Source organism: Nicotiana attenuata, chromosome 1 (genome assembly GCF_001879085.1).
Source record: "Nicotiana attenuata strain UT chromosome 1, NIATTr2, whole genome shotgun sequence".
NCBI classification, from domain to species: domain Eukaryota; kingdom Viridiplantae; phylum Streptophyta; class Magnoliopsida; order Solanales; family Solanaceae; genus Nicotiana; species Nicotiana attenuata.
The window spans coordinates 15,130,296-15,141,822 of record NC_031989.1 but is presented as its reverse complement, the minus strand read 5'-3'; the positions used below and the strand labels follow the sequence as shown (position 1 = coordinate 15,141,822).

The following is an 11,527-nucleotide window of genomic DNA, read 5'->3' as shown; positions in this document are numbered from 1 at the left end:
TTCTTGAGCCGAGTGATAAATCCTCAATAGTTATCAATGTTCTTGCAATCACGAAATGAATCATGCCTCTTAACCATGTTGGTTTTAAACAAAAAAAGAAAAAAAGTAAATAAGAATGTCCGGTAAATCTGACCAATCTTGTAGAGTCGTTAGTTACATTTTTCCAGCAGCACAAGTATAGTAATTAAATTTCTTTTCCCACAACAAAATACTGGAGATAAGATTGGGGAACTGAAAGGTTTCGTGTAGTTTAACCCTTCATTTAGTTTTGATCATTTGTGTCCCCGCTAGAGAAAATTAATATGCGTCGATGGTGGCTAACACACTGATCTTAATTACATATTTAGAGTCTGTTTGGAAAGTCACCTTGTAATTGAAATTGGTGTAATTACTAGGGTAGTAATTACACAGCCTAGTAATTACACAGTTGTGTAATTACGATAGCCTGTTTGTTTGTCATAGTGTAATTACAGTGTAATTACAAGTTTACTGTTTGGTTGCACAAGGGTAATTACACAGTTAGACTAAATTTTAAATTAAATAATTATCAAAACTAAAAATTAATATAATAAATATATGCCTATAAGATTTTATAAGTATAAATGATATATATTTGGTATTTAAGATGTATATTTTTTCGTGAATATACATTAATTAATAATCATATATTTATAACTAATATTTTTAAAATAATTTATATGTATATTTTAAATTAACAATATTTAGTTTAGATACTTACAAAAACTAAAAAAAATATACGTTTTGTAAGAACATCATGGAATTCAAGTTTGATAAAATAAATTAATATTTATAAATATAGTGTCATAACATTATTCAAATATTTGACAAAACTAATCTACCAATTCTAACTAAAAAATGAACAACATGCAATGTGAGTCAATACTACAAAACAAGTAAATTGGAACCATGAATATAACACAATTTCAAAAATTCAAAAAAAATAAAATAGTTTAACTCACTGCAACTTAAGTTAGGAAACATGATAAGTTTATAACCACATTTAACAACGAAGTTTCACTTTAATTGCATCACTCATTATATGCCAAGTTTATTAATGGCTCATTATTTATAATATTAGGAGGTGTAGTTTCAAAAAATAGAATAATAAAATAAATAAAAAAAATAAAATATAAGCAATTACATGGAATCACAAGAAGTAAAGATAGAGAAATAAAAGATAAATAATGTACAAAGAAAATATATTTTAAAATTTAAAAAGAAATTAAAAAGTAAAAATAAAATAAAATAATAAAAACAAAAAGTTATAAAGAAAATAAATTAAAATAAAACAAAAAGGAAAGAAACTAAAAGGCAATCTTGTAATTACATAGTGTAATTACTACCAATTCTCACCTCCCCTTGAGAATTGGAGAGTGTAATTACACTCCTCCAATTCCATGCTGACCAAGTAATTACTTGGCCAAACAAACATGCCAAACCGTGTAATTACACCCAAATCCAATTCTAAGATGACTTTCCAAACAGGCTCTTAACAAACAAAAAAACACGTCTTTGGCAGAACGAATGACATAATATACGATGCGCCACAAGTTGAAGCACACAAGACAAAGGCTCTCATAATCCAATATAGATAATCTTTTGTCGGAAAAAATTTAGAGAAGTGTTTTGGAAAACTTTGCCACAGAAACATAAAAACTTATTCCCTCCGTCTCAATTTATTAGTTCATACTAAAAAGAATGTTCCCTTTCCAAAATAATAACTCCGACTCGGTCTGGCACGATCCAAAATTCACTATAGATCGTGATGGTGCCTACCACCGCCGTCAGGCAAGCCAACGGTGATTGATCCACTTAATTACTCATTTTATTACTTTTGAAATCATAATTTCCATTAATTAAATAGTATGAAATAGAATTTACAGGGTGAAATAATAATAATTACGTGAACTACCATACTAAACATCCAGTAGGAACCCCCAAAATCCGATGTCACGAGTGCATGAGCATCAACTAGGAATATGATGAAATACAACATCTGTCTGGAATACAAATTAGACAGGAGAAGGTAAATAACTCTGATGGAGACTCTGTATGCTGCGGATCGTAACATGGAATGCAGCTCAGCGTAAGTCCCCGCAATCGCCGCGCCTCTGAGCCCAAAAGGCCACCAAACATATATGTACCTGCACAAAATGTGCAACAAGTGTAGCATGAGTACATAAATCAACGCGTACCTAGTAAGTATCTAGCCTAACCCCAGTGAAGAAGTGACGGGGGGTCGACATCGACACTTACTAGTAGTTACAATAAGAAGTAAACAGATATGGGGCGGAGTAAACAAACGAAATAAACAAGTGTAAATACGTAGTACAATCCTCCTCTCAACCGCAACTCAAACTCTCGATTAACTGTTACCTCCCGGATCGGAGAATATATATATATATATATATATATATATAATGGACCTCACCGGATAGATTGCCATAATTAAAATCACGAAAATTCTCAGGTGCACTAACCTCTTGACAAATATTACGCACGATTCCATAGGGGTATTTTATAGAAATGTCGAGGCATACGGCTCGATCCCATCATCATCTCGTACATAACCATAGATATATCAATTATATTGTCGAGGCGAACGGCCCGCTCCCATGAGAGTGTGGTACAAAATCCTGCCGTGGCGAATGACCCGATCCCATGAAAGTGTGTGCACTGCCGAGGGTCGAATGACACGAACCATAGATGTATCTATTACACTACCGAGGTGAACGACTCGATCCCATTAGAATAAGAAGCTTTGACGGGTCCTTGACCCCACTCACGAATAAGTGCGTGAGTTATGAACTTTAAGGAAGCTTTTCGATGAAGACGCACAACGCGAGAGAAATTCTTAAGGAGAGTATAATTATTCCACGGCTAATCATGAAGCCCGTTAAATCTCTACAATGGCAAGTCTATCACTATACGCAAGTCTAGTCTCAAGTCGTAATGCGAAATAAAGGAATTAAACGAGCAAAGATAACCCCTATAGTACAAGTATAGTATGCTCTGAACCTAAGTCTATCCGGACAATAACATGAATCTAGCTACGCACAGACTCTCGTCACCTCGCGCATACGTAACCCCGCATCAAGTAACACATATCTACATCACCTAGGGGTAGTTTCCCCCTCACAGTGTTAGACAGGAGACTTACCTCGCTTCGAAGTTTCATAACCGGCTCCAAAACCTCTCTAACACCTCAAACCGATGTTCGTCGTTCCAAAACTAGTCAAACAATTGTGCAAACCAATAAAAATATACTCCAATACTCGTAATAAACCATTTTAAATAAGTTCCCAACTCTGCTCAAAAAGTCGATAAAGTTACCCCTCGAGCACACGTGTTCCAAAAATTTTCAAAGATAGTCATTACCCATAACACCACGAACTCAAATATATAATTTATTCCAAATTCCATGCCCAATTTAGTGGTAAAAATCCAAAATATCAATTTATAGGTTTCTTTCAAAATCTCACATTTTCTACCAATTTTCATGCTTGAATCATATAAATCATATATTTAACTCACAAATGGGAAGAAATCACTTACCCCATTATAGTTGATGAAGATGGCACTCCAAAAGTATTCCAAAATCAGTTTCCATGGACGAAATATGATGAAAATAGGCCAAACCCCCGTTTTAAAAGAACACACTCCCCAACCCGACCTTCGTACCTGCGAAGCAGTAGCCGCTTATACGGCTCTGCACTGCGGATAATCCATCGAAGGTGTGGCTTCAGCACAACCCAACAACCTTCGCTTCTGCGCCCCAAGTAGCGTACCTGCGCTTCCGCTTCTGCGGGCTACAGTCACTTCTGCGCTCGCGCACCTGCGCCTCATTTTCCGCTTATGCGGCCCATGCTTTCTTGGCCGACCTCTGCTTCTGCGCTCCAACGGCCGCATCTGCGATCTCGCAGATGCGGAAAATCCTTCGCACATGATTTGGCAAACTCCAAAACATGACTTATAACAAATAATCTTTCAAATGGGAGACTTTTCTTTAGATATAGTTATAGTACACTGAAACTATATATTATGCTAAGTGGCCGTCACCTTCTCGTAGGCGATCACCGTCGCCGAGACGAAGTAATTCAATTCACTCGAAAGGAGAAGAGCGTCAAGCAGCCCCAACTCTAGCTCCAGAGGGCTCCGTAGAGCAGGAGAATGCTCAGGTCCGTCTACGTGTGATTCCTCATTTGGTTCCTAAAACGTGAGGTGAGCTGCTGATTCTACTCTTGGAGTGACTCAACATAATGCTTCCAGAAAAGGCTTTTAACCGGAAATAAGATAAAAGAAAAAAAAAAAAAGACCATAGTAGATCTATGATTAGCCCTCGGTCGGGATGGTCCTTGCTCCCCTCTTCAGTCAATGCTTTGGCCTTCGTCTCTTTTGCCCTTTTAATTAGTTTTTTGCATGTGTAGGGGCACTTTTTCAACCTATTCGATAGTTGTTAGGATGAATCACACGTGGGAGAGATATGAAATCTCTGAGCAGACCTCTGCCCAGCTCACTCTCAGCCGCTTCTATGGTCCACTCCCTCGCTTCTGCGATGAATCTTCTGCAGAAGCGGTTACACCGGCAACCATATTTTCCACCTTCTCCTTAAGTCCAAAAATCGATCCGTTAATCATCCAGAATCCACCCGAGGCCCCTGGGACCTCAATCAAACCTACTAACAAGTCCTAAAACACCATACGAATTTAGTCAAGCCTTCAAATTACATCACACAACATCGGAACTACGAATCGACGATCGAAATCCTTCTTTAACTTTCAAACTTTCAAACTTCGACGAACGCATCCGACCTATACCAAAATATTCCAAAATGATGCCAAACTTTGCGCACAAGTCATAAAAGCACAATATAAACCTATTCCAAGGCTCGGAATCTCAAACGGACATCGATAACACCAATGTCCACCTCAAACCGAACTTAAGAAATTCTTAGACCTTCAAAGTGCCAACCTTCCATAATAAGCGCCGCAATGCTCCCGAACGACTCGATACTCAACTCGAACATACACCCAAGTCCAAAATCATCATACGAACCTGTTGGAACTTTCAAATCCTGCTTCCGAGGTCGTTTACTCAAAAATACCTTAGTTAATTCTTCCAACTTAAAGGTTCCAAAATTAGAATTTTCCATCCGAGTCCACTCTGAACTTTCCGAAATCCAATTTCGACCGTACGTACAAGCCATAATATATTAAGTGAAGCTACTCGGGGCCTCAAACCGCCGAACGACGTGCTAGAGATCAGAACGACCGGTCGGAACGTTACACGCTCCAAAACAAATTGGGATTCTAAGGATTTTTTATACGCTTCAAACAACAAATAAATTTTTTGCACATGTGAAGTAATCTGAAAAATTAGACCCATTACATTGATTGAGTTTCTGCTTTATCAGTATATATAAATTATTATCTTTAAAAAAGATACTCGAGATAGTATATGAGTAACAAAAAACTTGTATCTAGAAAAATGATTAAAGTGTCAAACCAAACAAGCTCAATTCATAAAAAACTCCTTTTCTCCTTTGGCACTCTGTTTTCACTTGAACCAGCGCCAAAAAGTTAACTCAGCGAGTGGGGATCCGGTTCATAGTGAGCGCCTCATCAGATTCAATACACTGCGTTTTCAGTACTATTCCCCATCTGAGATCTGCGTTTGATCTATAGAATTTTCCCAAGTTCTTTCTTTGTAATTCCACAGTGTAATTAACTTCCCCTTTTTGCTATTGTAATTCAATCCAAATCTAGCAACAATGTCATCAGCGTCTTTACACCAAAGACCTCTTCACAATCCTCTAACAGACTCAAATCCAGTATCCCCACGATCCTCTCAAACTTCCCAAAAACCCACCTCATTTCTTCAATACCGCACCACCCTTTTGCTCCTTCTTTCCCTTTTGGTAATTCTCGGAGTTCTTTATCCATATATTCAATTCCCTGAAAATGGGTTCCTCTCTTACACCTCAAAATCCAATCTTTTTGAATCCAAGTGGCGTGACTATTCCTTGCCTAAAGCTGCTGCCTTTGTGGCCAAGAATAATACCCTTATAGTCTGTATTGTTAGTGAACCTTACTTGCCTTTCTTGAATAACTGGTTGATTAGCATTGTGAGGCAAAAGCAACATGAGAAAGTGCTTGTTATTGCTGAGGATTATGCTACCTTGTTTAAGGTTAATGAGAGGTGGCCTGGTCATGCTGTGCTTATTCCTCCTGTTTTGATGTCTCAGACTGCTCATAAGTTTGGGTCTCAGGTATCTTCTGGAGCTTTTGCATCTGTGTTTATTATACTGTATTTAGTTTCTCCCCCTAATTTGACTTAGAAATTTACCAGTAATTGGAATGAAATGGGCCCGAGTAAAGCACGAATATATGGAAGATTAATATCACTGACTTCAACTAGTCTAGGATTGAGGATTAGGTAGTTGATTATTTACATTTGGGTTTGTTGTGTTTAGAGAACCTCTAGTTTAACAGAACCCCTAATTTGCCATCAAAGATAAATTGCTTACTAATATTGGAATGAGAGGGGCTCAAATAAAGCAGAATAATATAGATTCATTTTGCAAAACACTGACTAATGTCGGATGAGATGTTGTTGATTGATTGATTTACAGCTGGGTTTGTTGTATTTCTCGCTGTTTTTGTTGATTGGTTTGAACAACTTTTAGTTTCTGTTTATAATATGCTTGTCTCAGTGCCTGCAAGTAAATGTGCAAATAGATACTCGGACTTCGTCCCTTAATATTTTCCATTAACGAATATTGGAATTTTGACCATCATGTAGAGTTACTGCATAATTGGCATTTCCCCCTTTCGTATTTGATATTGGATATTTACAGTTTTGTAGGTAAAATGTGTTTGAGAGTGACAAGATCCTTGCATTATCGTTTCTTCATCATTCAGCTGATTAATGCATTAAAATTAGAGTGCTGATGATTAAAGCTTGAGAATAATAACAATAATGAACATTGTGTTTCCAAAGATCCTTCACTATCTGTCTTTGACTGTCCTGAATCACAAACTTGTCTTACAATTAGAGAAGAAACTTTAAACAAAATTATAGAGGAAACAAGCGTTTTCTGGAATGTTCTACTTGCTTTGAGTAATTTATTTATTTTCTACTTAAATGACATTGATAGTTCTATTTTTAAGGGATTCTTCAATTTTACGTCCAGAAGGCCTAGGCATCTTCTGCAAATTTTGGAGCTTGGTTATAATGTCATGTACAACGATGTTGATATGGTTTGGTTAGCGGATCCATTTCAATATTTAGAAGGAAAGCATGATATATACTTCATGGATGACATGGCTGCGGTAAGTGCTGAAGAGGATGCAAATACTTTAACTTTTCCTCGTATGGTTTTGGTAGGCAATGTTATGTTGCATGATTGATTTGGAGAATCTGGCTTTATTTATTTCGGTAGTTTTTAAATCTCATCATCTTGCTTCACTGCAAACTATGTCCTTGTTTTCTTTTCCTTTAAACTTCTCTGCTTTTTTTTTTAACTGGGAAGCTAGTCATTCTCTGGTAGTTATGGCAGTTTTTTATTTGGTTGCACCAATTTATGCTTTGTATAAACTTTATCGTCATGACATTGTCGATTAGACTGTTAGTGATGAAAGATTTGCTCTCTTCCTTTCTTTTGGAATGCCAGGTAAAACCTCTGAATCACTCTCATGGTTTGCCACCTCCAGGGAAGAAGGGTCGGCCTTACATTTGTAGCTGCATGATCTATCTGCGACCCACCAATGGAGCAAAACTAGTTCTGAACAAGTGGATTGAGGAAATGCAGATTCAACCATGGTCCAGAGCAAAGAAATCTAATGACCAGCCTGCTTTTAATTGGGCATTGAACAAAACTGCTGGACAGGTGCATTGCTTTCTTTTATTTCGTATTCTACTTCCATGCTTCAGAACCAGCTCTAGAAGCCTCATTTTCTATCGTGTCCCTTGTTGCTTTTGCATCTTGGTTTTTCCATGCCTCATTGAATGGTTTCAGCAGGAAGTAATAAAAATGTAGGCTTATTTCTGATCCAAAATTAAGCTTGATCTAAGCATAAAATTAAGCTAGGTTCTCAAGCAGAGCTGTTTTCTTTGAAGCCAAATGATGTAGGAAGGCATAGCCAACTCTCTTTGTTTAACCCTTTCTGTCCTTTCTTCTTCTGTCGCTTGTTCTTTTTCCCCCATTTCTCAACTTTCTTTGTTTAACCCCTTTCTGTCCTTTCTTCTTCTGTCGCTTGTTCTTTTTCCCCCATTTCTCTTTGTAGTTTGGCCCTGTCGGCTGAATAATTATTGGCTAATTGTATGTGATTGAGGTTGAGAGAGATGTTAAAATTAGATGTAAGATATAATCTGATCAATGCAGTTGCCTGGATCTCGTTTCAGAGGCAAATAATTGTTTTTTTTCTTCTGCATGCTGGCTGCAGTTTCACAGATAAGCAGGTCGGGACCCAAATATGCAATCAATGTACATATACACAACCATATTTTCGTTAGTCGTTACTTGTTCTTTCTCTCCTTTTTAATAATTAGTCCTATTAATTATGTAGATGTCCCTCATTTGTAGCTTAATAACTGTTGTTGTAATCCTAGTCACTTTTGTACGCAATAGTTATAAGAAAATATTGAGATATTTTCTCCTTACTAGAAAGCCCCAGTTATATAGATGTTCCTTACTGCAGTTTACTAGTTTTTGTTCTAACCCTGGTTAATTCGAAGATTTGTATTTATTTTACATTGAGCAAAAGACGATCACATGGAGCTTCTCAAGTGTCAATTTAACCAACTTTTGAAATTACAAACATATGTCATGTCCTTTCTAAGAACTTAAATTACACATATGTCGTAGGTTGAGTTTGCACTTTGAATATAAAAGTTTCCTGCACAATATATGCAACGGCTCTTCCAGATTTTGTTTGACTGTTTACTTTGCTTACTTTGCATCCAACATTTTTTTTTATTTCATTTCATTTTTCTTTTGGGTACTATTTTAGTTACATTTGATCAGGCTAAGCAGTTAACTTGTTTGTGTAATGCATGACACTGCTGCAGGTCGACATGTATCTGCTTCCTCAGTCAGGATTCCCGACAGGTGGTTTATACTTTAGAAACAAGACTTGGGTGAAGGAAACCAAGGGAATGCATGTTATTATTCATAATAACTATATTGTTGGTTTTGAAAAGAAGATAAAACGCTTCCGTGATTATGGTCTCTGGTTGGTGGATGATTATAGCTCTGAATCCCCACTTGGCAGATTAGAATAAATAGGAAGGCCTTTTTATCTGGTGTGTAGGGTAAAATACCCCATAATGTCCTTTTCGGAAAACAAGCAGAGCAGTTATTGAAAACAACAGCAGTAAACTTCCAGCTGCAGTCCAAATTTCTGTCTTCCAAAAGGCTTTGGAAAGTTTTAGCAGCTGGTGCACCTGCATTTCCAATATCTGAAACCATTTCATTGTGTTCTGTGATGCAAAACAAGGCACGACACGATATCCCCTCCTAGATGCATACATTTTGTACTTCCAACCCAGCTTTGAGGAGAATTCTGCTGTTAGCTTGTATTAGTATTTGCTTCTGTTCTCATAATATACGAGTCTCTGTTCTGAACTTCAAAATTTGTTCAGTCTTATTTATTGTACTCCAACATTGATTTATTTGTTCAGTCCTATTAAATATATACTCCAATATTGATCTATAGCTGTTCAGTGTGCAGGAATTAGTAATTTCATGGAAATATAGAATGAAATGTTTAGTATTATTGCGCACGAGTGCATCCAATTTGATCTGTCAACGACGCAAGTCAATCTTTAACACAGCGTGTGTTCGGTAGCTGGAAATCATTTTTCCCGGTAAATTCTGAAAAATGTTTTATGGTGTTTGGTTGATAAGTGGATTTTGGTAAAAGAAAATATATATTTATCGGATATTACTAATGATATTAGCAAATCATTCCCGAACACACCCATGATATTGTTACGTTTTCTGTGCAATGTTTTTTACTAAAATAGCAGCCTAGCCTAGCATTTTTTAGAATTTTTAATATTGAATATTTTAGAGCACCATTCTACTCTAATTTGAAGTTTTGAACTGGATCCCAGTCCGGTCTCGTTCCCAATTTCTTTTACAATGATAAAGTTTTGCAAAGGTAAAAAAAAAGGAATTGCGTCTGACGGGAGTCGAACCCTGGCCTATTGTTTGGAAGGCAATTATCTAATCGTTGGACTACAAACGCCTGTGTTGTGAGTCACTGTAAATAAAATTAAGTTTGATCTAACCTTGATAAGGACTACTAAAAAATTCTTTTTATTCACTGGCAATGTGACTGAATCTTACTATCAAATCACATAGAAAATAAGTGCAGTAAATATCTATAATAAGTGAAATCAGTAATCTAAAAAATATATCATGTAAGCAGCTACATGCATGCTTACGTCTAAGTTAAAACATATTGATAGTACATCAAAATTCTTGTCCGTTTATCTAATAAATCCACAAAAGTGTCCATACTGTTCTTTCATTGTGATAGACGATGGAGATTTTCTATCATACACTGTGTGGAGTGTCGGTCAATAGTTTGTCAGCCACAAGGATTGATTTATTGATGATATATACGAGCTGTCGTATTCCCCAATTTTCTAATAATCAACCTAGCCAATATATTCTCATTTATGTGTACTTGATAGAATTTGGAATCAACTTGCATGTCTGGTTACATATAGTTTCTATTTACAACCTCTTCACGTAGCTACGTCTTTCCCTTTTTAAGAAATAGCCATCCATTGTTGTCGCTACAGCCACAAGATTACCGATTCCTTTTATTTTACCATCAATTCTTATACTTGTTACATCACACGATGTTGCCATTTCGTGTGACTAAGATTGTTGGACAATGAGATGGAAGCCTTATTGGACTTCTTATCAGAGAATTATTAGACGAGAGATTTGAGATTTATAATCGGCACCTACTGAATTGACATTCTATCTCATCGCCTATTTGGCCAAAAGTATTTTCTTTCCAAAATAAAGGTGTTTGGCCAAATTTTTAGAAGGGAAAAAAGAGTATTTTTGAGTAAAAGTAAAAATAGTTTTTGAGAAGTAGAAGAAAAAGTAGCTTCTTCAATACTTTTGAGAAAAATACACTTAGAAATACTTCTTCTTAGATTTTTATGCTACTAAATTTATGCATGCATTTATTTATACACATAGTTGGAGTGAGGAGGAAGAGGAGAACATTTTCTGATCCTTTCTCTTTTACTTGCAAATGAGCAATCCACCAATAAGGTATTGAAATTTTAAGAGAAAAGGAAATTAATTAAAGGTTCTAATAAATTAAATATCTTTATTTCGGAACACCGCTATCAACAAATGAAATGTGAGTTTCTATATTTTGGAAGGTGATTCTTCTGAATATTAAGCTTGACTTTATGTAATTATGTTATAAGATTCTTCCACCTTTTGATCCCCATAGCAAAGTAGTATCTGCTGATA

General features: G+C 36.2%; 1 protein-coding gene across 1 annotated transcript; it reads left to right on the top strand.

The window, feature by feature from the left end:
* On the top strand, positions 5,502-9,736 carry LOC109205732 (UDP-D-xylose:L-fucose alpha-1,3-D-xylosyltransferase MGP4). The gene is made up of 4 exons (XM_019368504.1): positions 5,502-6,289; positions 7,191-7,352; positions 7,694-7,909; positions 9,091-9,736. Exons 1-4 carry the CDS (start codon positions 5,792-5,794, stop codon positions 9,301-9,303), a joined length of 1,089 nt encoding a protein of 362 aa, XP_019224049.1. The 5' UTR covers positions 5,502-5,791; the 3' UTR covers positions 9,304-9,736.

What these genes read in the sequence shown, in the direction of transcription:
- LOC109205732 (XM_019368504.1), top strand. Translation starts at nt 5,792, where the DNA reads ATGTCATCAGCGTCTTTACACCAAAGACCTCTTCACAATCCTCTAACA. An exon ending in CTCATAAGTTTGGGTCTCAG is followed by an intron (nt 6,290 to 7,190) that starts GTATCTTCTGGA and finishes TCTATTTTTAAG; the next exon opens with GGATTCTTCAATTTTACGTC. An exon ending in TCATGGATGACATGGCTGCG is followed by an intron (nt 7,353 to 7,693) that starts GTAAGTGCTGAA and finishes TTGGAATGCCAG; the next exon opens with GTAAAACCTCTGAATCACTC.